The sequence below is a fragment of the Sapajus apella genome, unplaced genomic scaffold (assembly GCF_009761245.1).
Source record: "Sapajus apella isolate SASKATOON/1434 unplaced genomic scaffold, GSC_monkey_1.0 scaffold13, whole genome shotgun sequence".
In the NCBI taxonomy this organism is placed as follows: domain Eukaryota; kingdom Metazoa; phylum Chordata; class Mammalia; order Primates; family Cebidae; genus Sapajus; species Sapajus apella.
Genome location: NW_022436953.1, coordinates 6,058,020 through 6,083,532, shown reverse-complemented (window position 1 = coordinate 6,083,532; position 25,513 = coordinate 6,058,020). Strand labels below are relative to the sequence as shown.

At 48.1% G+C, this 25,513-nt stretch overlaps 1 protein-coding gene across 1 annotated transcript; it reads left to right on the top strand.

The window, feature by feature from the left end:
- On the top strand, positions 1-22,436 carry ACTR1A (actin related protein 1A). Its single transcript, XM_032281455.1, has 11 exons — positions 1-223; positions 11,099-11,163; positions 12,919-12,994; positions 13,758-13,883; positions 15,654-15,778; positions 17,308-17,524; positions 18,528-18,620; positions 19,461-19,635; positions 19,739-19,800; positions 20,468-20,508; positions 20,683-22,436. Exons 1-11 carry the CDS (start codon positions 176-178, stop codon positions 20,783-20,785), a joined length of 1,131 nt encoding a protein of 376 aa, XP_032137346.1. The 5' UTR covers positions 1-175; the 3' UTR covers positions 20,786-22,436.
- The last annotated feature ends 3,077 nt before the right edge of the window (positions 22,437-25,513 follow it).

The following is a 25,513-nucleotide window of genomic DNA, read 5'->3' as shown; positions in this document are numbered from 1 at the left end:
AAGCGAGACCGCTAACATAGGCGCAAGGCGTGCTGGGAATTGTAGTTCTTCAGAGGCGAGGTCGGGCCGCTCCCTCGCCGCCCTGAACCGGCGGCTAGACTGCGCATGCGTGACAGTGGCGCTAGCGGCGGACCCGGCTGGCAGTTCCTTCTCCAGAAGGAGAGATTCCTCTGCCATGGAGTCCTACGATGTGATCGCCAACCAGCCTGTCGTGATCGACAACGTGAGTTGCGTCTTTCCTATCTATAGGGGGACTTGGGCTCTCCTTGAAAGGATCGCTTCCCGGGGTTCACCCTGAGCAGCCGGCTCTTTGTCACTGGCCCCGGCCTGTCAGGCGGGTTCAGCCACCGCCGCCTCCTTCCTCCCCTCATCATAGTTTGCAAGCAAGGCGACCAGCCAGCAAAAGTGGGATGGAGAACTCTGGAGTGGATAAAGGAAAGGGTTATGGTCCAAGCCGGTTCTTGGGCCCTTGGCTGTAGGGGCCTTAACCGCTGTGTGAGAGCCTGTCGCCCGCCCTCTCCCAATCGCTCTATTGGCTGCTCTGGCTGTCCATCTTAGCCGATGATCCCGCCTCTGGGCCTAGCCGGATGAGGCTAGGCGTCTGTGGTGATTGGCTCGCGCCCCTGTCGTTCTTTCTGGCCGCCATATTGTTTTCCCTCTCGAAGGGGCGGGGCAGTGCTCCAGGGTTTTGGGGATTGGCTTCTGGAACTCCGGGTGGTTGGGCCTAAAGGCGAGGTCCCGCCCGCGGGTGGAGAGCTGCTAAGTTTTTCCTTCTGTCTCAGCCGGCGCGGCGGCTTGGTAGTGTGGATCTGGGTGGGGCCCGAAAATCTGGTGCCAGAAACTGCTGTAGGATGTCAGCTATTACTGTGATTGTAAATTACAAAGTTGATAAAGGTCGAGAAGAAAGGAGGGTGACAAAGCAAGCAGAGAGGTTGTCTTCCTCTTCGGAACGCCTAGTTCTTAGGGAGAAAAAAATTACCAAACTTAATACTTGCCTGGCGCTCTAGCGCTTCCAGGGCGTTTTCACATACATTCGAGTTGGATTTTCACAAAAACTGGACTCATAGTTTAAAAGGAATTTTGATCCTCGTGTTACCGCTGAGAAAACCGAAGCGCGAAGACGTAACGTGAGCCCAAGGTCACACAGCAGAGGTGCCCTAAATACAGTGTTTTATTCGTCATTCCTTTTACAAGCACCCCCACGCAGAAGCATCAGTAATGACCAATAGAATCTAAATACTGCTCTTATGTTGAGGGGAAAGGAGAAAATTGTAAAACGACTGCATTTCTGCCTTTGATTCAAAGCTTTGGTCCCACTCAGACTGACTGATCCCTTTCTGTGTCCCTTGTAGGTCCCTCCATTGAGGCAAAACCAACAGTTCCCTCTGTCGTAAGCTCTGTCAGATTCTCTCTGTTGATTCAGCTCTTCGGACCTTAGGCATATTACAATGTTTTTTCCCGTTTAAGCTTCAGCTCTGTTAGGTAGATAGGAATTACTATCCCCAGTGTATGCAGGGATGTTAAATAACAGTATTCAAGCCACCCACCCAGTTTAGGAATTGAGGAGCCAGTCATCAGACTGACATCCAGTTCCAGGTTGCTCGCTTTTTCCAAGTAAGATGTTTTTGTTGTTGTTTTCGTTACCTTCTCCTCTCCAGGGGTATGGCTTCCTCCTCGAAAGGGGCAGAATTGAGCTCAATGAGACACTTTATTTTTTTCTTTTCTTTCTTTATTTTGGAGACAGGGTCTCAGTCTGTTGCAGAGTCTGAAATGCAGTGGCGCAATCACAGCTTACTGTAGGCTCAACTTCCTGGGTTTGAGTGATCCGTGATCCTCCCCCTTCAGCCTCCCAAGTAGCTGGGACTGCAGGCATGCACCACCATGCCCAGCTAATTTTTGTAAATTTTTTGTAGACGGCATATCACCATGCTGGCCAGGCCGCTGCGATTCTCCCACCTTGGCCTCCCAAAGTGCTGGGATTACAGGCCTGAGCCACTGTGCCTATCGACACCTCTTTTTTTTTTTTTTTTTTTTTTTTTGGTCGGGGGGGGCGGGGTGGAGGGGACAGGGTCTCACTTTGTTGCCCAGGGTGGAGTGCAGTGGCACAATTTCAGCTCACTGCAGCCTCCACTTCCCAGTTCAAGCGATCCTCCTGCCACAGCCTCCCAAGTAACTGGGATTACAAATGTGCTCCACCACACCAGCTAATTTTTGTATTTTTAATAGAGACGGGGTTTCACCATGTTGGCCAGGCTGGTCTCTAACTCATTCCGTCAAATGATCCACCTGTCTCGGCCTCTGGAAGTGCTGAGATTACAGGCATAAGCCACCACACCAAGCCCAGATACCTCATTTTTGAGAAGATTTTCTTATCTCTCTCACTAGATTATTTAAAAAATTTTTTTTAATTTAATTTTTTTAATTTATAAAAAAATTACCTATTTTCCTTTTTTAAATTTATAATTTTTATTTCTTTTTAAAAGATGGGGTGTTACCATGTTGGTCAGGCTGGTCTTGAACTCCTGACCTCAGGTGATCTGCCAGCCTTGGCCTCCAAAGTGCTTGGATTACAGGCGTGAGCCACCACGCCGGGCCAAGAAAAATTTTTTAAAAGTTGATATTCTTTTAGTCTCACTTCAGCCCACTTCTCTCCACACACACAGTACCTAGGGTCTGGCACTTCTGTGTGCTCAATAAATGTTTTTTCATTGGATTGATGGGTGATTGGATGAATGACTGAGTATCTCTATCACAGTAACAAAGATATTCCTAAATAAAGAAAAGATGGGGAGTTTCCTCTAGTTAATTACTGCATTACTGCAGAGGATTGAGTAGGACTCTTTGTTCTCGATGTTGATTTTCGGAGAGCACTATGATTTCTGTCTTTAGCCAGTCTCTTTGTGCTACTTCTGCCTTATTCTTAGTTGTAAAAAAGAAACATATATAGAAATTCAATTTCCTGTTTTCATCAGCAATGCAGAAGGAACAATCTGTCCATCCCACCAGCTCCTTTGCTTCTTGAATTGCTGGGCAGGAGTTCCATCTCTTGCCATTTTCTTTAACATCACTTACACTAATGCTTCTTAGTTTTTTTCTTTCTCTTTCCTGGTAGTATGTTTGGAAATGCATTACAGCAGTGATACATTTTTAGTTTCAAGATTTAAAGAATTGACTTGTCTTTTTTGTTTTTCCCTCTGGGAAAACATGTCCTTTATTATGGCAATAATTCTGCCAAAAGGTGAAGTAGGAGAAACTTAAGTCATTTTCCTATTAGTATTTGCCGAATATCAGCCGCATTTTTAGATCTCGGTCTCAGGTAGTTCTTGCTGTTTAACATTTGGGGTGGGGGCTTTTATTATTTTCAAGGTGGTAGATGTATAGGAAACATTATTTCAAATGTGTCACTAGATTTATTAACTCCATAGCTTAACATGTTGCTACACTTTATTTACAGACTCAGGAGAGTGTAATTAAAAGAATGCAGGAGAGAGAAAGCAGGGAGAGTCCCATTAGGTTCACAGACTTTCCCAATCATAAGACAATTGTGACCATTCCTTTTATCCTACTCTAGTATCAAGTCAGTTCATCAGAATTTAATGAGGAAAATGGAGGGGTAGGCAGGTGTGTGTTTTAATGACAATAATAAAATGATAGGTATTTTTAAAAATCACCTAAGAAGCTTTATAATGATAGGTATTTTTTAAAACCAAATATAAATCATTTCTTCTCAAAGGCATATCATAGATAATGGTGTAAGATAAGAGCAGCTCCTAGACCACATTTTGAGGACTACACTTTGATCATAATTCCATGTTTATTCTGAAACTTAAATCTGCTAACATCCAGGCTATACATGGTGGCTCACTACTGTAATTCCAGCATTTTGGAAAGCCAAGACTGGAAGATCATTTGAGCCCAGGAATTGGAGACCAGCCTGAGCAACATAGTGAGACTTCATCTATACTTTAAAAAAAAAAAAGTTAGCCAGGCTTGGAGGGATGACCTGTGGGAGGCTGAAGCAGGATGGCCACTTGAGTCCAGGAGTTTGAGGCTGCAGTGAGATGGTGCACCTCACTTCAGACTGTTTAAAACAAACAAACAAACCAAACAAACAAAAACTCTTAAGTTTATAGTTTTGCCTTAAACCTAAAATGGATCAACATTCTTGTCAAACTTCAAACTGTCTTTGTGACTATATGGACCTAAATGCAGGAACATGTTGATCTTCGGAGATTTAACAATAAGCTAAGTATTTGCTTGTTTTGCTTTGGATGTTGTGCTGCTTCAGCCCCCTTTTTAAAAACAAAGAAACAAACAAAAATAGACAGATGCTTTAAACATACAGAAAAATTCAGTGTGGAATATAACAAGCACCCAGGTAGCATTTGTCTACTACCCAGATTTAATAAATATTGACATGTTGCCATATTTGCTTTGGTATTTTTTTGCTTCAATGTACTCATCCACCTTCATGTTTTGAAGAAATAAAACATTACAGAAATAATTGAAGACTCTTTGTACCCCTCTACAACGCTATCTTTTTTTTTTTTTTTTTTTTTGAGACAAGGTCTCACTTTGTTGCCCAGGTTGGAGTTCAGCGGCATAATCACAGCTCCCTGCAGCCTCAACCTGCCAGGCTTAAGCAGTCCTCCCACCTCAGCCTCCCAAGTAGCTGGAACTACAGCCATGTACCACTCTGCTCAGCATTTTTTTCCCCTTAATTTGTAGAAATGGGGTCTCTCTGTGTTGCCCAGGCAGGTCTAGAACTCCTGGGCTGCAGCAATCCTCTCACCTCAGCTTCCCAAAGTGCTGGGATTATAGGCATGAGCCACTGCAACTGGCGACCCTATCCTTTCTGTTTCACAAATAACCCCCAAAATAACCATCATGATAAAATTGTGCTCCTGTTCAACTCAGGAAGATAAGTCAGGAGAATTGTTTGAGCTCAGGAGTTCAAGACCAGCCAGGGCAATAGAGCAAGACCCCATTTCTTTAAAAAAAAAAAAAAAATGTGCTCCTTTCCACCCATGATATTTTTAAAATTTTTGATTATTATTTGTTTTTAATTTTTTTTTTAGAGATGAGGTGTCACTCTGTCACCCAGGTTAGGTTGCAGTGCTGCAGTCATAGCTCACTGCAGCCTCAAACTCCTGAGCTCAAGCAATCCTCCTGCCTCAGCCTCCTAAGTAGCTGGGAGTACCAGAGCAAACCACCATGCCTGGATTCACCCATGATTTTATGTACATGTGTATTTTAAGTTTGTGTGGGGGAGGGAGTGTGCTGTTTGTGTTTTGAAAGTTTACTTAAGTGCTATCATCTATTGCTATCTCTTTTTATTATAGCAATTTCAAACATACAAAAGGAGAAAGAATAGTGTAAGGAATATCCATATATCCTGTCGCCTAGCTGTAACAGTTATAAACTCTTGGCCAATCATTTGAACTACATTCCTGCCCACTTCCCTCTCCCACATTTCTTTTTTCCTGAGATAGAAACTCGCTCTGTCACCCAGGCTGGAGTGCAGTGATGCTTTCTGGGCTCAACCGATTCTCCTGCCTCAGCCTCCCGAGTAGCTGGGACTACAGGCACATGCCACTGTGCCCAGCTAATTTTTGTATTTTTAGTAGAGACAGGGTTTTGCCATGTTGGCCAGTCTGGTCTCGAACTCCTGGCCTCAAGGGATCTGCCTGCCTCAGCCTCCCAAAGTGCTAGCATTATAGGCGTGAGCCACTGTGCCCAGTCCCACACTCATTTAAAAACATATTATACTATTATCACACCTAATCAAATTAACAAGAATCTCTTAATCTTATCAGTTATCTAGTCAATGTTCAGATTTCACTAATTGTCTCAAATATTTTTTTACAATTTATCACCAGCTCTTCTGATTCTACTAATGCTGATTCACTTAAGTTTTAGCAACACTAGAATTAGCTGAGGAAATGAAGTCAATGTGTTTATGTAACACTGTCACTTGCAGTGTGACATTCAGGCTGTTGGTTGTACAGCTTCAGCAAGAATCCATCCCTAGCTTCACAGAAAAGGTGAAGAAGAGGTGACTTACAAAGATATTTTCATAGCCGAGCGTGGTGGCTCACGCCTGTAATTCCAGCACTTTTGGAGGCCGAGGTGGGTAGATCACAAGGTCAAGAGATCGAGACCATCTGGCCAACACGGTGAAACCCTATCTCTACTAAAAATACAAAAATTAGCCGGGTATGGTGGCGGGCACCTGTAGTCCCAGCTACTCAGGAGGCTGAGGCAGGAGAATCGCTTGAACCTGGGAGGCAGAGGTTGCAGTGAGCCAAGATCTCACCATTGCACTCCAGCCTGGGCAACAGAGTGAGACTCTATGTCAAAAAAAAAAAAAGATATTTTCACTGTACAATTATGTATATTTTGCAAGCCAAGGATGTGCTTCACACTGAGCTACGTCCTCTGAGGGTAAAAAAGAAATCAAATACCATGTGGAAGAAGAAACATCACTAATTAGTGGCTAGAAATACCTAGAATAGGGATCTCAAACTCAATGCCTGCAGAAGCCAGGCAGGAATGGAAATATAGGAAAAGAGATGAGAGAGAATAGCCTGAAAGGCACCTCTTCTGGGGTGGGAATTCTGAAAGGTGCATTGAACTGACCATGCCTGACCAAAGTGCTAACTGCTTCTCATTTCTATCCAGCTGTCCCCATGCAGGAATATGGGCCTAGTGTTGCCAGATACTCTGATTTTTTAAAAATTGATTATATATTTTGAATTTTTTTCTTTTTCTTTTTAAGTAATTTTCTTTCTTTTTTTTTTTTTTTTTTTTTTTTTTGGGAGGGAGTTTCGCTTTTGTTACCCAGGCTGGAGTGCAATGGCGTGATCTCGGCTCACCGCAACCTCCACCTCCTGGGTTCAGGCAATTCTCCTGCCTCAGCCTCCTGAGTAGCTGGGATTACAGGCACACGCCACCATGCCCAGCTAATTTTTTGTATTTTTAGTAGAGACGGGGTTTCACCGTGTTGACCAGGATGGTCTCGACCTCTTGACCTCGTGATCCACCCGCCTCGGCCTCCCAAAGTGCTGGGATTACAGGCTTGAGCCACCGCGCCCGGCTTTTTAAATAATTTTCTTAAGTCTCATGAGATCTGGTGAATTTTTTATATATATTTTTTGAGGCAGAAACTCACTGTGTTGCCCAGTCTGGAGTGCAGTGGCAAGATCACGCCTCACTGCAGCCTTGACCTCTTGGGTGCAGCCTTCCAAGTAGCAGGAACTACAGAACCCCGCCACCATGCCTGGATAATTTTTAAATGTTTTGTAGGCTGGATGCGGTGGCCAGGTAATCCTAGCACTTTGGGAGGCCAAGACGGGTGGATCACTTGAGATCAGGAGTTTGAGACCAGCCTAGCCAACATGGTAACCCCGTCTACACTAAAAATACAAAAATTAGCCGGGCATGGTGGTGCACACCTGTAATCCCAGCTACTCGGGAGGCTGATACAGGAGAATCACTTGAATCCAGGAGGTGGAGGGAGCCAAGATGGCGGCACTGTATTTTAGCCTGGGTGACAGAGCCAGACTCCATCCCAATCAATCAATCAATCAATGTTGTCCAGGCTGGTCTCGAACTTCTGGGCTCAAGCGACCTGTATCTGCCTTTCAAAGTCTTGGGATGACAAGTGTGGGCCCCTGCACCCAGCCATAATTTTTGTTTGGCTTGTTTGTTTTGAGACAAGATCCTACTCTGGCATCCAGGCTGTAGTATAGGAGTGTAATTACAGGTTGCTGCAGCCTTGACCTCCCAGACTCAAGTGATCCTCTGACCTCAGCCTCCTGATTAGCTGGGAGCACAGGCACGTACCACCATGCCCAGCTAATTTTTGTATTTTTTGTAGAGATGGGGCTTCACCATTTTGTGCAGCCTGGTCTCAATTTTCCGGGCTCAAGCAATCTTCCCAGCTCAGCCTCCCACGTAGCTAGGAGTACAGGCATGCACCACCATGCCTGGTTAACTTTTTGGTATTTTTTGTAGAAATGGGGTTTCTCCATTTTGGCCAGGCTGGTCTCAAACTCCTGGCCTCAAAGTGATCTGCCTGCCTCGGCCTCCCTAAGTACTTAGATTACAGGCATGAGTCACCGCACCTGGCCGAGAGTACTCACGAAGGCTCCACCAGGCATTTTTTCATTTGGCTTTGCCAGGGTAAATAACAAAGACTGGCAGCTCATTTGCCAAGTGCACAGGTCCTAGTTGTAAATACTGTTAAGAAATGGACATAACCGTTTTGTATGCTCTTGAGCAGAATTTGTATGGCTTGAGCAGAATTAAGGCAGCTCAGCTGCTCATTCTCCACTGATTCTTCACACTATGACTGGCCTGGCAGGCCTGCCTGGGGGCTACAGGGACATGCTGGGTCTGGTTCCACCTTGTGCATCACTCCCAGTGCCGCTTTCCCCTTTTCTGAACTGCCTCTGCCTGGGGCATCTGGCATTTCAGCTGGTCATTCAGGTTCCATGCTTTAGGTTCTAGCTGCCAGTCACTTGCACATGATTTTAATTTTACTCAGCCAGAATCTGTTGAGTACCCAGCAAATGCCAGATACTGCTGAAGTGTACTCTCTTACCTTAAGGAACTTCAACTGAAAAGAGACAAAAGTGGAAACTTTACATTGTAATAGAAAGCAGAAGGAAGTGCATGCCACCTCGTGGTGCAGGTAATGGTGATTTGCTGTGAGATAATAGGAAGAGGATCATTAATTCCAACTGGGGATTTTTCTTCGGGAGGAAGGCAATGATATTTGAACTCTTGCTGGGAAGGACAGAGAAAAAAAAATGAATCTGACATCATAATCTGCCTGTTTACCCAGACTCTAGTCCTTTTGCTAGTAAACTAAAAATCAAATACCCAGGAAAATCATCTCTTAAAAATATCCAGGGTCTGAAGGACAGATCTCATCCTCTCTTGTTTTTAACCTCTGCTGGGAGACCCAATTAGTCTGTTGGCCTCACCACACCCAGATGAAGGCAATGAGCAATCATTGGAAGCCTGAGCAAACAGGTTCTAGGAGTTCCCTTCTTGCCTGTCCGTGCCTTGCTCTCAGAGCCCTTGGGTTTGTAGGCAGGTTCCCCCTCCTTTCCAGTCTTTCAGCTCACGCAGCAGCTGCACCTCTTTCAGGCTCCTTGTTGTACTGCCCAGACCAATGAGTTTGCACATTGCCTTCTGTCTCTTCTGTTGGCAAAGGTTCCTGTTCTCTTAAAGAACTGGCTGCCCTGCTCTCCTCTCATACCACTTTCTCTGCTCTTCAACCACTTCTTTTTTTTTTTTTTTTTTTTTCTGAGATGGAGTCTCACTCTTTCTCCCAGGCTGGAATGCAGTGGTGCGATCTCGGCTCGCTGCAACCTCTGCCTGCCAGGTTCAAGTGATTCTCCTGCCTCAGCCTCCCTGAGTAGCTGGAATTATAGATGTGTAGCACCACACCCGGATAATTTTGTATTTTTAGTAGAGACAGGGTTTTGCCATGTTGGCCAGGCTGGTCTTGAACTCCCTGGCCTCATGTGATCTGCCTGCCTTGGCCTCTCAAAGTGCTAGGATTACAGGCATGAGCCGCCTGACTCCTTCAATCACTTGCTTCCTCCACTAGCCTCTGTCTTGCCAGAGACAGACACCAGGATGGCCAGTCTCACTCCCCTTCTCCTGCAGAAGAGCAGGAAAAAGAGACAAGGAGGGAAGCAGGCGTGTTGCAGGGAAGCCTTTGGTGCAGATAACCTTGGCTACTTTGTGTCTCCTGGTATGTTTACCGCTTGCAGAGTGGGGTCTGGAAATACCACACTCCACCCCAGGAGATTGGTCAACAGGCAGCAGGAAAAGGCTTACCCTAGTTATGGGTGCAGCCGCAAACCATGGTGGGTTAGAAAGGTGAGGATATCAGGTGTGGTGGTAGAAGAGCTAGGAAGAAAGAGGACAGGATGTATCTATAAGCAATATTAAGCCTGGACATCTGTCCTGCACAGGGTTGGTCTCTGTGTCTAGAGTCAATATTTAACATTGATTGGGCCCTGGGTGGCACGTAAGATGCAGGGGGAACTCAGATTCTTTTCTGAACACCTTACTCAACATACCAAGTACTGGAGCAGCAGGACTATGGTTCCCTTCTATTCTCAGACGAAGCTTTGGGGCTTTGTTGCTCTTTACCATCAGGAGACCAAGGAGTAAAAGGAAAGCATAGTAAAAAACAACAACAACAACAACAAAAATCTCCCAAAGCATAGTGCTCTGCCCCTGCAATAATAACCAGACATCACATGTTCCATGGGAGTCTGTTTCAAGCATGATAATGCTCAAGGCGGTGTCTGTCACAGAGGCCGGGAGAGTTCAGGCCTAAGCCAGGAAAGTGGGTAAAAGCACCCAGGGTGGTATAACAAGGAATCATGTGCTTTTCCCACCTTATGTTCTTGAACTTGGCTGCGTTGATGCTTTTAGGTACTTTCTTCTTTCCTCAGGTTTTCTGTCTTTTTCTTTCCTTTATTACTAGTATTTTGAATTCCCAAAGCAAAACATGTTCAATGTAGAAAAGTCAAAGACTTCAGAAAAATCACACAATGTTGAGTATACAGTGAAAATCCTCATCACCATCCTGTTTCCACTTCCCTCCCTTTGGTGTGCATTCACCTTTTTCTAGGTTCAAATAAGTGTATATATTATATACAAATATTAGACCTTTTTTAAAAAAATTTCTGTGAGACAGAGTCTTCTTCTGTCACCCAGGCTGGAGTGTACTGGCACAATCTTGGCTCACTTCAATCTCTGCCCCCCAGGTTCAAGTGATTCTCCCACCTCAGCCTCCTGAGTAACTGGAACTACAGGTGCACGCCAACACACCCGGCTAAATTTTTATTTTTAGTAGAGACAAGGTTTCGCCATGATGGCCAGGCTGGTCTCGAACTCCTGACCACAAGCGATCTGCCCGCCTCTGCCTCCCAAAGTGCCGGGATTACAGGTGTGAGCCATTGCACCTGGCCACTTTCTTTTTCTTAAATACAAATAGTACCATGTAATAATGTATTTCTCTTGCTTTTGTAATAGTTCTGACTCCTCATTCTCTCTCTTCTTTCCTCAGGGATCCGGTGTGATTAAAGCTGGTTTTGCTGGTGATCAGATCCCCAAATACTGCTTTCCAAACTAGTAAGTCATTCTGTAGCTTAGACGTTTGGGAGGTTTGTCAGCTTTGTTATAGGGCCAGCACTATATGGGACAGAAGCTGGGTTGGCGTCAACAAAGGAAAACAGTTGTCTACATGGTACAATTTGAGAGGCACAGACAAGAAACCTCTTTTTAAAAATATGATTTTATCTGATGCTAAAAATTGTATGATTGGCAACATTGCTTTGGATGATTGCCTCTTTGTGGAGCCCTTTTATAAAAATTCTCCTGTCACCCAGGCTGCGGATTAACATTTAACCCACCTACCATCTTTTTTTTTCCTTTTTTTCTTTTTTTTTGAGATGGAGTCTTGCTCTATCACCCAGGCTATATAGTACAGTGGCATGATCTTGGCTCATGGCATCCTCTGCTGCCTGGGTTCAAGCGATTCCCCTGCCTCAGCCTCCTGAGTAGCTGGGACTACAGGCACGTGCCACCATGTCCTGCTGATATTTTTGTATTTTAGAGGTAGAGATGGGATTTCACCATGTTGGCCAGGATGGTCTCAATCTTCTGACCTCATGATTCACCTGCCTCGGCCTCCCAAAGTGCTGGGATTACAGGCGTGAGCCACCGTGCCCAGGCTAACCCACCTACCATCTTAATGAGAAGGAGTTTCTCAGGGCTTTCCTTCTAAGGCTCAGAGACTGCAGGCAGGAGAAGAGCATAGAGGCTTAGAGGAAGGGCATAAAGGAGGAGGGAAAGGAAGAGGCTATCTGTCTGATCTGTAGCATCACAGTTTATTTTGGTTTTGTTTTTTTAAGACAAAGTCTCATTCTGTAGCCCAGGCTGGAGTGCAGTGGTGCAATCTCGGCTTACTGCAACCTCTGCCTTCTGGGTTCAAGCAATTCTCATGCCTCAGCCTCCCAAGTAGCTGAGATGTGCCACCATGCCCAGCTACTTTTTGTATTTTTAGTAGAAACAGGGTTTCACCATGTTGCCCAGGCTGGCCTCAAACTCCTGACCTCAAATGATCCACCTGCCTTGGCCTCCCAAAGTGCTGGGATTGTAGGCATGAGCCACTGAGCCCAGCCCAGCATCAGTTTTACTTAGAGGTCCTGGGAAGGGGACTAAGGACACTAACATTTTTTGAGTTAATCACTCATTTAGAAATTCTCATTTTCGGCCGGGCGCAGTGGCTCAAGCCTGTAATCCCAGCACTTTGGGAGGCCGAGGCGGGTGGATCACGAGGTCAAGAGGTCGAGACCTTCCTGGTCAACATGGTGAAACCCCGTCTCTACTAAAAATACAAAAAATTAGCTGGGCATGGTGGTGTGTGCCTGTAATCCCAACTACTCAGGAGGCTGAGGCAGGAGAATTGCCTGAACCCAGGAGGCGGAGGTTGCGGTGAGCCGAGATCACGCCATTGCACTCCAACCTGGGTAACATGAGTGAAACTCCGTCTCAAAAAAAAAAAGAAATTCTCATTTTCTTAGCTTTGTTGATCTGTACATACACTGGGGAAAGAGGAGAACTAAAGGTATTGAATACTCTAAAAATTTGTTTTCATAATTTATAATAAATATAAAAAAAATGAAATAATATATAAATAATACATGTTCATTTTAGAAATTGTGGAAAATACAGAAAAGTAGAAAGAAGAAAATCAAAATCAACTGTGACCTCACTCCTCAAAGATAATCTCAGTAGAATTTGAGTGTGTATGTGCATCTATACATCCTTCCCGTGTTCTGTCATGAAATGAAAAATGATGGTCCTCCTCACTCTCTTTTCTAGTGTGGGCCGACCCAAGCACGTTCGTGTCATGGCAGGAGCCCTCGAAGGTGACATCTTCATTGGCCCCAAAGCTGAGGTAATTCCCAGGCCTGCAGAACAAGCCTCAAGCCAGCAGAGGACCTTCATTATTCACCACATGGGACACGTCCCAACATTTGGACACACCCATAAGTAAAAGGAGCAACTTTCTCTGAAAATCTCCCTTTTTGGTTTATTTTTCCCAGAAACAGCCTGTGGTCTTGGAGAAGAAATATCTGGAACCCCACTTTGGGAAACACTGAGACCAGTCTAGAAAACATGGATTTTACCCTCTGTATTCTGTCAGTGACTTATCAGTGATCAAATTGACTGTTTGCTATTTTTTTTGCAAAAAAAATGCAGTGGGGAGATCCTGGCTGGTGTACCCTAGGGATGAGTTAATTAGCACAGCTTTGGCAGAGCCCTCATGCAGCCTCTTGTAAGCAGAACAGCAGAATCACTGTTGCCATCCTTGGCCTCAACTGCTGAGGCCCAGAAGTGGAAGCCAGGAAATTGTGTCCTGGAACCAGGCACTGAGGAAGGTTCCTCCTGTCACTCGCCCTGGAGGCACCTGAGGGCCCATGGAAATGCAGAAGCCCCCTGCTTTGCCAGCTCCTCGGGAATGAGAGTAGTTTGCAGCAAACAGTATATAGACTTGGAGAATGAGTGCCCACCCTTAGCCCTGGGCAAGCACAGCAGGGTAGGAGCTCAGGAAGCTGAGGCTTTTTTGCAAGTGATTCAGCTTGCACTGCTCAGTCTTGGGAGAGCAGGGTCCTAGGCAGAGCCTGACTGCTGCTACAAGCCCCGTTCTCTTTTCCCAGGAGCACCGAGGGCTGCTCTCCATCCGCTATCCCATGGAGCATGGCATCGTCAAGGACTGGAACGACATGGAACGCATCTGGCAATATGTCTATTCTAAGGACCAGCTGCAGACTTTCTCAGAGGAGGTGAGGATCCCATGTGTGGGGCACTCCTGTGGGTTATGCAAAGCTGGGTCAAATTCCTACCCTAGAGATGATGAGGAGGATGATGATAACTGCCAAGAGTGTTGGAGCCATTTGCTTTTCAGGCATATTCAAATTTAAACTTAACACCATTCCTATGAGATATAGGTAGTATTATCTCATTTTACAAACAAGAGAACAAGTTCAGAAAAGCCAACTCATGTTTCCAAGGTCACTTCGTGAATAAAGAATACAGATGGGACTCAAACCTATGTCTTTTAGAATTCAGAGCCTATGCTCATTAACTTCTCATCCAGACTGGAGTGCAATAGCTCACTGCAGCCTCAACCTCTTGGGCTCAAGTAATCCTCCCATCTCAGCACCACATCCCACCACCCCCAGCTAAAATATTTTTTTTTATTTTTTACAGTGGAGTTTTGCTCTTGTTATCCAGGCTGGAGTGCAGTGGTATGTTCTAGGCTCACTACAACCTCCACCTCCTGGATTCAAATGATTCTCCTGCTTTATCCTCCCAAGTAGCTAGGATTACAGCATGAGCTACAGTGCCTGGCCAATTTTTGTATTTTTTGTAGAGATAAGGTTTTGCCATGTTTCCCAGGCTGGTCTCAAACTCCTGTGTTCAAGCAGTCCATCCACCTCCACGTCTCAAAGTGCTGGGATTACAGGCGTGAGCCACCGTGTGCAGCCTGTGCTTATTAACTTCTGAGGAAGTAACCCTCCATTCAAAAATGCAAAGGGAGACTGGGTGCTGTGGCTCACACCTGTAATCCCAGAAATTTGGGTGGCTCTCTTGAGCTCAGGAGTTTGAGATCAACCTGGGCAGCATGGTGAAACACCATCTCTACTAAAAATATGAAAAAAAAAAAAAAAAAAATAGCCCAGGTGTGGTGGTGGGAGCCTTAGTCCCAGCTACTTGGAAGACTGAGGTGGGAGGATTGCTTGAGCTTGGGAGGCTGAGGTTGCAGTGAGCCAAGATCAACTCCCAGCCTGGGTGACAGAGCAAGACCCTGTCTCAAAAAAAAAAAAAGAGAGAGGTGCAAACCAGGTGTATCAATTTCTAGGTGCAAATGGGATGTTTTGAGTCTTTTTTTAAAGCAGTGGCTCCCAAACTTTTTGGCTCCAGGGACTAGTTTCTTGGAAGACAATTTTTCTATGGGGGTTGGGCTTGGGGTGTGGGGATAGTTTCCGGATGAAACTGTTCCACCTCTGATCATCAGGTATTTGATCTTCATGAGTATGCGACCTAGATCCCTCACATGCACAGTTCACAGTAGGGTTCACACTCCTATGAGAATCTAGTGCCTTGGATGATCTGACAGGAGGTGGAGCTCAGACAGTAGTGCTGGCTTACCTGCCACTCACCTCCTGCTGTGCGGCCTGGTTCCTAGCAGGCCACAGACTGGTACTGGTCTGTGGCAGGCAGTAGAGTGGGGGAAGAATTTAGAGTTTCACAACTTGACCGTTGGAAATACACAGTAGACACAGGGGCCTATATAACAATCTTGGAGGACAGGGAGGGAAGTTGGGGCCACAGCTCAGAACAGAAAGAGATTTTAAAGAGGGCATTAACTTGAAAAGTTAAGAAACCTCCTTGGGCAGGGATAGGTGACAGGCACAGCTTGGCTTTTTTTGGAGGGAGGCTGAGAAAAGTCCCCAGGGTCTCAAACCAGCAAGTCAGGGTCTTCTCCCCCAAGACTAATGAGGGTGGAAATCTGGCCTTGCCCTTATTGTCTCCCTGGCTCCTTTCACCAGCATCCTGTGCTCCTGACTGAGGCACCTTTAAACCCACGAAAAAACCGGGAACGAGCTGCTGAAGTTTTCTTTGAGACCTTCAACGTGCCTGCTCTTTTCATCTCCATGCAAGCTGTGCTCAGCCTGTGAGTAGCAGCTGGCTAGCTCGGCCCCTGCGGGGAAAGCAGTCTTTTGGCACAGCTGAGGCTGGCTCTCCTCTGGGATGGTTCAGAGTAACTTGAGCCCCGTCTGCTAGGGAAGGGTTAAAGATGGTGGGAAAGAGAGAGAGGCTTTTGCTGAAACTGAGCACTGAGGCTTTGTAGTTGAAAGCAGAGGAGGACATGTGGCTGCTATTGACCATATCTCAGTGTCAGGACTCCTAGCAGGTTTGGTCCCCAAGGCCTTGGCTCTGCCTGCTGAGGCAGCCACATGCTGCAGCAGCTCTTCCTGGAGGCCCCTGTAATGTGTCCACTTATTATTCAGTGCTAACTGTGGCTGGCTGCTCGGCCAGGCCCCTGAGACAACCATGATCCAAATGCCACCACATTCCTTATTCTCATGCCCCGTGGTTCCTCTCACACTCCTTCCCCACCTCACACCAGGGTGAGGCCTACTGCAGAGACCATCCACGGTGACCTACAATGGGATTTATTTGACCACATTAACTAATTGTGAGCTAGCGTTTAAAAATCAAGAGCTATCCCATCAAAATCCAAATTGTTGGCTTCTCTGAAAAAAATGGGATGATCTGGGAATGCCGGCACATATTCCCACAGGGCAGAAATCAGCTGGAGCTGAAGAGTGGCTAAGATGGAGCTGGAAAGCACGCCCTCCGACTCGCCCATGCTCTCTTGGCCTCCCCCAACTCAGCAGGGTGTCAGTTACCTTACTTGCCTTTTTTTGGAGGGAGGCTGACAAAGGTCCCCGGGCTCTCAAACCAGCAAGGCAGGATCTCCTGCCTTCATTTTATTTTTATTTATTTATTTTTTTTTTGAGACAGAGTCTTGCTCTGTCACCCAGGCTAGAGTACAGTGGCATGATCTCGGCTCACTGCAACCTCTGCCTTCCGGGTTCAAGCAATTCTCTTGCCTCAGCTTCCTGAATGGCAGGATTATAGGCGTGCGCCATTACACCTGGCTAAGTTTTTTATATTTTTAGTTAAGACAGGCTTTACCATGTTGGTCAGGCAGTCTCAAACACCGGACCTCGTGATCTGCCCGCCTCAGCCTCCCAAAGTGCTGGGATTACAGGCGTGAGCCACCACACCCGGCCTCCTGCCTTCATTTTTTATGAAAGTGAAAAATATTCATATTTTTCTTTACTCTTTTCCTGCCTGGCCCCTGTAGGCATTTGAGGGGTTTTGCCTTTTGTCTAGAGACTTAAAACTGGCCCCTAGGCTGGGTGTCTGAAATAGCTGAAGGCCAGGCCATCTCAGACAGGAAGGCCTGCTCTTCTGGGCATGGGGAGGGAACTTGAAGAAGCTTAGCACCTTCCGTTCAGGTGTTTCATGGCTTGCTCCAACACTCAGGCTGCTTTAGTACCCAGTCCCTTCTAAGGCCTCTGGAGATAGGCAGGCCCAAGCTTTAGTTTAGCCAACATTGAATACTCAAAAGAAGTGTATTTCTTCCAAGCTTGAGGAGGCAGTGCTTAGTGACGGTTTGCCCCTTTGCTTCAGTTATGCCACAGGCAGGACCACGGGGGTGGTGCTGGATTCTGGGGATGGCGTAACCCACGCTGTGCCCATCTATGAGGGCTTTGCCATGCCCCACTCCATCATGCGCATCGACATCGCGGGCCGGGATGTCTCTCGCTTCCTGCGCCTCTACCTGCGTAAGGAGGGCTACGATTTCCACTCATCCTCTGAGTTTGAGATTGTCAAGGCCATAAAGGAAGTAAGTGCTGCCCCTGGGCCTAGGGATGGAGTGGGGGTTTGGAGCAGAGCAGCCAGAACCCTGGTGACCTGCCTGGGGGTCCCTGCTGATACCCTGTTCTTCCCAGCCAGGTCTCCCCCACTTCACACTGACAGATTTGCCTTCCTGATGTGCAGCCATCTTGCTGGGGGAAAGGGAACTGCTTCCATTTCTTCAATTGGGTGATGGCTACATAGGGGCTCTCTATGTTTCTTATACCTTATATGCAAATTAAATTGGGTTTTGTTTTGTTTTTGAGATGGAGTCTCACTCTTTTGCCCAGGCTGTAGTGCAGTGGTGCGATCTCGGCTCACTGTAATCTGCACCTCCCAGGTTCAAGCAATTCTCTTGTCTCAGCCTCCCAAGTAGCTGGGATTACAGGTGCCCACCACCACACCCCACTAATTTTTGTATTTTTCACAGAGAGGAGGTTTCACCATGTTGATCAGGCTGGTCTCAAACTCCTGACCATAAGTGATCTGCCCACCTCAGCCTCCCAAAGTGCTGGGATTACAGGCATGAGCTACCACATCGGTCCTGGTTTTTTTATTTTTTAACATCCTTGAAGAAGTCATAATACATTTAATACATTTGTCTTTGTAATGTAAGTAAACTGAACCCTCCTGCCACCTCTGGCTATAGGGAAACCACTGAGCTGGGTAGGACCAGAACCATAGGAGGGTAGGAGAAAGATGCCTGGACCTGGCTGAACTTAGGCTGTGGTCTCAGACCTAGGATCCAGAGGCCAGGTTTCCAAGCTTGCCCCCCAGGAAGGTGGAGCAGGTAAGAACTCATATGCCAAATGCCACCCTGTGAAGGCCAACAGAGACCAGCCAGCCCCTGCTTCTGGGCAGCAGCTGTAGTGACCATTGGGGCAATCACAGCGTTTAGATATGTTTCTGCAGCAGCACGTTCCTCCCCTGGGCATTTGACTGGGTATGCACCAAGTTTCCTGCCAGCCTGACTGTCATGCTTGGTTCTGCAGAGAGCCTGCTACTTATCCATAAACCCCCAGAAGGATGAGACGCTAGAGACAGAGAAGGCTCAGTACTACCTGCCTGATGGCAGCACCATTGAGGTAGGTGGCCGGCCTTCTTCCTTTGGTTCCCTTAGGTCCACAAAAGCTCTGGGCCCAACCAGCATTTCCCATGAGGGGCTGGAGTCCAGCAAGCCAAGCTTTACACCAAGCTTGTCCCACCGGCTGCACATGGCCCAGGATGACTTTCAGTGAGGCCCAATACAAATTCATAAACTTTCTTAAAGCATTATGAGATTTTTTTCACAATTTTTTTTTTTTTTTTAGCCTAGCAGCTATCATTAGTGTTAGTGTATTTTATGTGTGGCCCAAGACAATTCTTCTTTCAGTGGGGCCCGGGGAAGCCGGGGCCACACTGGAATTGGAAACCCCTGCTTTATACCTCTGTCTGGAGTAGCAGAGCTCCTGAGAATGAGTGGCCCTGTCTCCTGCAGAGGAGGCAGCAGGGACTTTGCTCCCTCCCATTAGAGGGAAGGAAGCTCCTAAGGGATTTTCCCACATCAGTATGAGATTTGGAAGTGTGATGGTTAGTGCCATCCTTCACCACACTTGCATACCTGGGCACAGTGTAGGTGAGTTGCCACTTGCTTGAACCTCCGTTGATAGGACGTTTCCATGAGCAAATAAATCCATGTACTGATGCCAAAGATCTCTTGGCTGGAAAATGCCAGAGCGAGAATGAAATATAGGAGCCTCCCCTCACTAGTTTGTAGGAGCCCTATCTTTGTTCCTTCAAGCCCTTGACATGTAGAGTCTGTCTTGAACTTGGCCTTCATAGCCACCTAGTTACTAACTGATGTGCAGAGGGTTGTCTTCCATTCCCACTCCCAAAGGGACCTTGGTCCCATCCCCAGCCTCTTCAGTTGGCCCTCCTACCTGCAGATTGGTCCTTCCCGATTCCGGGCTCCTGAACTGCTCTTCAGGCCAGACTTGATCGGGGAGGAGAGTGAAGGCATCCACGAGGTCCTGGTGTTCGCCATCCAGAAGTCAGACATGGACCTGCGACGCACACTTTTCTCCAACATCGTCCTGTCAGGAGGCTCTACCCTGTTCAAAGGTTGGTCTTTGCTCTTGGAGCCCTCCCCCTGGAAACGTTCAGCTCCTTGTGGTTCCAGGCACCCAGTGAACTGACTTGAAGTTCTCCTCTTCTGCCCATTCAGGTTTTGGTGACAGACTACTGAGTGAAGTGAAGAAACTAGCTCCAAAAGACGTGAAGATCAGGGTAGGAGCACGGTGGGGCATGGCCTGGGTGGAACTGGGCCTCCATGGACAGAGCGCCGTCCAGTGTAGCTTCCCTCCGGCTTTGCCCAGGCTCTTCAGGCAGCCGTGGCTCTATAAGCAGCACCAGATTCCCAGCCTGTACACTGACCCTGAGGTCTAGGTCAGCCACAGGGAGGCTGAGTTCTTATTCTCCCTCTTCACTCCAAAGGAAGGCAGTTCTAATACTCAGATGAGGCAGGGTACTAGGTGGAGGGCCCTTCATGTGATCTTTCAGGGAAACTATGATCTTGAGAGGAGACTGACTTTTACTGCTGCTGTACCCCCTACCCAGGTGGCTCCCTACCACACAGTCTGATGCCTTAGTGATGGGCGAAGGGGGTTGGCTATCTGCGGAGAGGGGAGATCCTAGAGGAAGGAGTGCAGTTCCTGTAGCGAAGTCTGCTTCTCCCTGGCCCCAGATAGCCCCAGCTTCCCTGGGACCTGTGGGCACTGGAAACCTGCTTTCCCAGATGAGTGGCAGGCTGGCCACAGTGCCCTCCAGAGAGGCCAGAGCTTCAGGCTTGTCATGTGAAATGCATCCTCTGCCTTGGGCAGAGAGAGGAGCATTGTAGGGAAAGAGAGCGGGAGGGCTGGAAGTCTTAGATTGCACTTTCCTCCCACCTTTGCAGATATCTGCACCTCAGGAGAGACTGTATTCCACGTGGATTGGGTGAGTAGCTCTTCTGGGAGTGAGAACGTAACAGGAAGTGATGGCACTGATAACTCCTCAGCACCCTGTCCCTCTAAAGAAAACTCTGATTTGATTTGACCCTAGGGGACTGGCAGGCTCCACACACACACCCACTTCTCTCTCACACCGTTCCTCTTGGTTTCCTTCCTCCAGGGGCTCCATCCTTGCCTCCCTGGACACCTTTAAGAAGATGTGGGTCTCCAAGAAGGAATATGAGGAAGACGGTGCCCGATCCATCCACAGGAAAACCTTCTAATGTTGGGACATCATCTTCACCTCTCTCTGAAGTTAACTCCACTTTAAAACTCGCTTTCTTGAGTCGGGAGTGTTTGCGAGGAACTGCCTGTGTGTGTGTGAGTACGTGTGTGGGTACGAGTGTGTGCGCGCATGCGAGTGCCATGTGGCCCAGGGACCCCGGGCCCAGAAAGGACGATGAACTACCTGCGATGGTGACAGCCTGAGGCCTGGGGTTGACCACTAACTGGCTCCTGACAGGGAAGAGCGCTGGCAGAGGCTGCACTCCCTCCTCAGGTGGGCCTCTGGCTGGCTATGGGGGACTTCGTTTACTACCACAGGGAGAGAGAGGGAGGTAAGCCACCCCCTGGGAGACCTTGCTGCTGCCCATCCTAGGCTGGGCTGGCCCTACCCTCACCCCCACCCCCCAGGATGCCCTGAGGCCCCAGGCAGCTGCTGCCTCCCCTTGCTGGTCACTCTGCTATCGATGCCTCCTGACCACACATTGAAGACGGGCTGGGGTTGAGTTCTGTCTGATTTTGTTGCCATTTTAGTTTGGGAGGCTGGAAAAGCACCCCAAGAGCTATTACAGAGACTGGAGTCAGGAGAGAGCAGGAGGCCTTCATGTTCACCAGGGAACAAGACCACACCAGCCACTGGAGGAGAGCAGGAACAGTCCTCCCTCTGAGTGGCTGCAGAGTTAATGTTCCCAGTCCAGTCCCCTTCCGGGGGCCTTGGGAGAGTTTAAGGCGCCTGCTGGTTCCAGGTCCTCGCTTTCCATCTGTTCTTATTGCAATGCCATCTTCAGACAGTTTTATTTATTGAAGTGTTTGTTCAGTAAGGGGCTGGAGAGAGGGAACTTGCTGCCTCCCACCCTGCCTCACTAATGTTTACAGCACCTGAGCTTAGCCTAGCCTCCAGGGCCCCGCCTCTCCCTGCTGATGGTGAGAAGACAGGGTCCACAGGCTGCAGGACCATTTGAGATTGGAAGCTACACTCAAAGACATGCCCACCAGCCTCTTTCTCCCTCTTCCTTTTGCTCACTGCCCTGGAATCAACAGGCTGGTTGCTGGTTAGATTTTCTGAAACAGGAGGTAGAATTTTTCTTTGGCAGAGGCCCCTAAGCAAGGGAGGGATGTTGGAGAGCCCGTGCCCTTAGGACTGGAGAAAGCTGCAATTAACCAAGTTGCCTTTTGCCACTGTAGCTGACCAGGGGACTAGGTTATAGAGGTGGGAAGGCCCCTCTGGGCTGATTTTGTGCCATTCTTGACCTTGGACCTGGTTGGTTAAGGAGGGAGAGGGCCAGACCAGAGTGCCAGGAGCTAATGGAGCCAGGCCTGACTCCTAGGAGTGATCCAAAGGCCTTCAACCCAGATGGTACAAAGCTGGGGCCAGCCTGTCTTCACCGGCACGCTCACCTCTGACCCACCCCAATCCCAGACTCCACGCAGCGTTCTCCCCCACGCCGTCCTATGACCAAAGGCCCCTGCCAGGTGTGGGCCACAGCAGCAGGTGTGTGTGAAAGCGATATAGCGCCCCGCGGACTGCAGTGCGCTTAACCAACTCACCTCCCTTCTCTTAGCCCAAGCCTGTCCCTCGCACAGCCTCGCACAAACCACATTGCCTGGTGGGGCCCAGTGTACTGAAATAAAGTCGTTCTGATAGACACATCAGCTGGGCCTCTGTCTGTCACCAAGGCCAAGTGGGAAGAGAGACGAGTGATAGGCCCTGAATCTGAGGTGGTGATTGGGCCTGATCCATCCTCTAGAGGGCATCGTTGCACCAGCCAGCCTTGTTCAGGGCATAGCCCAAGTCCCAGCCTATCAGGTGGATGCAGCCCAAGTTCAAGAGCAGAGGTTCCCACTCTTGTGTACATTCAAGCCCAACGGTGAGACTCAACTCCAGATGACAGGAGCAGCTCTTGACATCCCTGAAATCAGAGATTCTCAAAACTGTCATGTGTATAAGAAGGCCAGGAGCTTGGATGCACGCAGTGGCTCACACGTGTAATCCCAGCATTTTGGGAGGCTGAGGCAGGTGGATTATGAGGTCAGAGGTTTGAGACTGGCCTGACCAACATGGTAAAACTCCATTCCTATTAAAAATACAAAAAAATTAGCCGGGTGTGGTGCCATATGCCTGTAATCCCAGCTACTCGGGAGGCTGAGGCAGGAACCCGGGAGGCAGGGGTGGGGTTAGCCAAGATCATGCCATTGCACTCCAGCCTGGGCGACAGAGTGAGACTCCATCTCAAAACAAACCAAAAAACCAGAAGGCTGGGAGCTTATTACAATGCAGTTTCCAGGGCCTACACCCAAATATCCTGATTAATCACTTCTCCACTTAAAAACTTCACTTGGGAGGAAAATTGCCAGGTGCTTGACAAATGGTAACCTATTTTAATCTTCCTGGTAGCCTTACAAAGTATATGTGCTTTTATTGTCCATTTTACAGATAAGGATTTGGAGCCACAGAAAGATTAAACAGTTTCCCAAAGTTCTGTGCCCCCTCCCCTTTTTTTTGTTTGAGAAGACTCGCTTTGTTGCCCAGGCTGGAATACAGTGGTGCGATCTTGATTTCTGCTCACTGCAACCTCTGCTTCCCGGGTTCAAGCGATTCTCCTGCCTCAGCCTCCCAAATACAGGTGCCTGCCACCAGGCCCAGCTAATTTTTGTATTTTTAATAGATACAGGGTTTCACCATGTTGGCCAGGCTGGTCTTGAACTTCTGACCTCAGGTGATCTGCCCTCTTTGGCCTCCCAAAGTGCTGGGATTACACGTGTGAGCCACCGCACCCAGCACTGGCTTTTATTAATCTAGGATGTAAGCCCAGGCCATACAGCCTAAGCCTACATTTTTAATTACTACGCAGACTGTAAAAAAACATTGGCCCAGAGCAGTGGTTCCCAACTGGGACCAATTTTGCCTCCCAGGACACATCTAGCAATGCCTGGAGATATATTTGGTTGTTACAACTGGTTGGGGGGAGAAGTGCTAAACGTCTACAATAGAGAAATATCTGGCCCCAAATATCTCTAGTGCCAAGTTTGATAAATGGTTTCTGAGAGCCTTGGTTTTCAGCCCCAGCTGCATGGCAAAATCACCTACAGCAATGTTCCAAATCCCACTGCCCAGGCCATACCCCAGACCCATTAAGTCAGAATCCCAAGGAACAGAATTCAGATGTCGGTATTTTTTGAGCTCCAAAGGTGACCCTAAGGCTGAGAACCTTGGGCCTGAAAGAGGCTCCTCTCTGACTGTCATGCCCAGCAGTGGTACGTGGGAAATGCACTGAGGCTGCTGGCTCCAGGCCTGACGGTCATTTTGGGCCCAGTGTCTATGCAGTTACCAATCTTTTTCTCCCTAGTACCTTGGTAACCCACCATTCTTTGTGTGTGTGTGTGTGACAGAGTCTTGCTCTGTCACCCAGGTTGGAGTGGACGCAGTGGCATGATGTCGGCTCAATGCAACCTCCTCCTTCTGAGTTCAAGCAATTCTCCTGCCTCAGCCTCCCGAGTAGCTGGGATTACAGGCGCATGCCACCATGCCCAGTTACTTTTTGTATTTTTAGTAGAGATGGGGTTTTGCCATGTTGGCCAGGCTGGTCTCAAACTCGACCTCAGGTGATCCACCTCAGCCTCCTAAAGTGAAAGGTGGCTCAAGCTGGGATTACACGCTTGAGCCACCGTGCCCAGCCTACCTACCACTCTTATTCAGAAAAAATGCTCTCAGGGGCTTTTTCTAGTCAGTAAGGAATCCTGGTTCTCAATCCCAGCAATCCACCACTCACTCGCAAAATACAGACATGAGGAAAAAGAATGGCTGACTTTAATCAAGTCTGTAAGGAAATAAACATCTTTAGAGGCTGTGTGGGGGTGGGGAGCCTTGCAACAAAGGAGCCATGCCACTTCAAGCACAGCTGAAGCAGAGAACCTTCTGAGAGAAACCACTAGAAGGGTGGACCAAGGGGGAGGTGGGACTTACAGTCAGCTTTCCCTGACTGGGAAAAAGGGAGCAGTTGTAGTATCAAAAGTGAGCCCACCACAGCGGCCAGCTCCGGCCAGGAAGTGGGGTGGCCTTCCATGCCCCATGGCAGACCTGTGTGTGCCACAGGGCAGCCCCATCCCTTCTTGGTCCTCTTCTTTTCTCCTGCCCCACTAGAGAATCACATCCCTGAGCACATACAGCCCAGCCCTTGCCCAAGCTGAGCCAGACAGCTAAGCAGGGACTTAGACCACAGTGATGCCCCTGGCTCAGTTCCAGGAGCTCCCCGCTGCCATGTCCTCTAGGCTGCACTGGAGGAAAGTGGTGGAGCAGGATGCGGGTAAAACTGGCTCCTGGCCGGGCGCAGTGGCTCACACATGTATTCCTAGCACTTTGGGAGACAGAGGCAGGCAGATCACTTGAGGTCATGAGTTTGAGACTAGCCCGGCCAACATGGTGAAACCCCATCTCTACTAAAAATACAAAAATTAGGCTAGGTGCAGTGGCTCACACCTGTAATCCCAGCAGTTTGGGATTGGGCGGATCACTTGAGGTCTGGGGTTCAAGACTAGCCGGGCCAACATGATGAAACCCTGTCTCTACTAAAAATACAAAAACTAATTGGGTGTGGTGGCACACCCTATAATCCCAGCTGCTCAGGAGGCTGAGGCAGGAGAATCGCTTGAACCTGGGAGGCAGAGGTTGCAGTGAGCCCAGATTGCACCACTGCACTCCAGCCTGGGCAACAGATTGAGACTTCATCTCA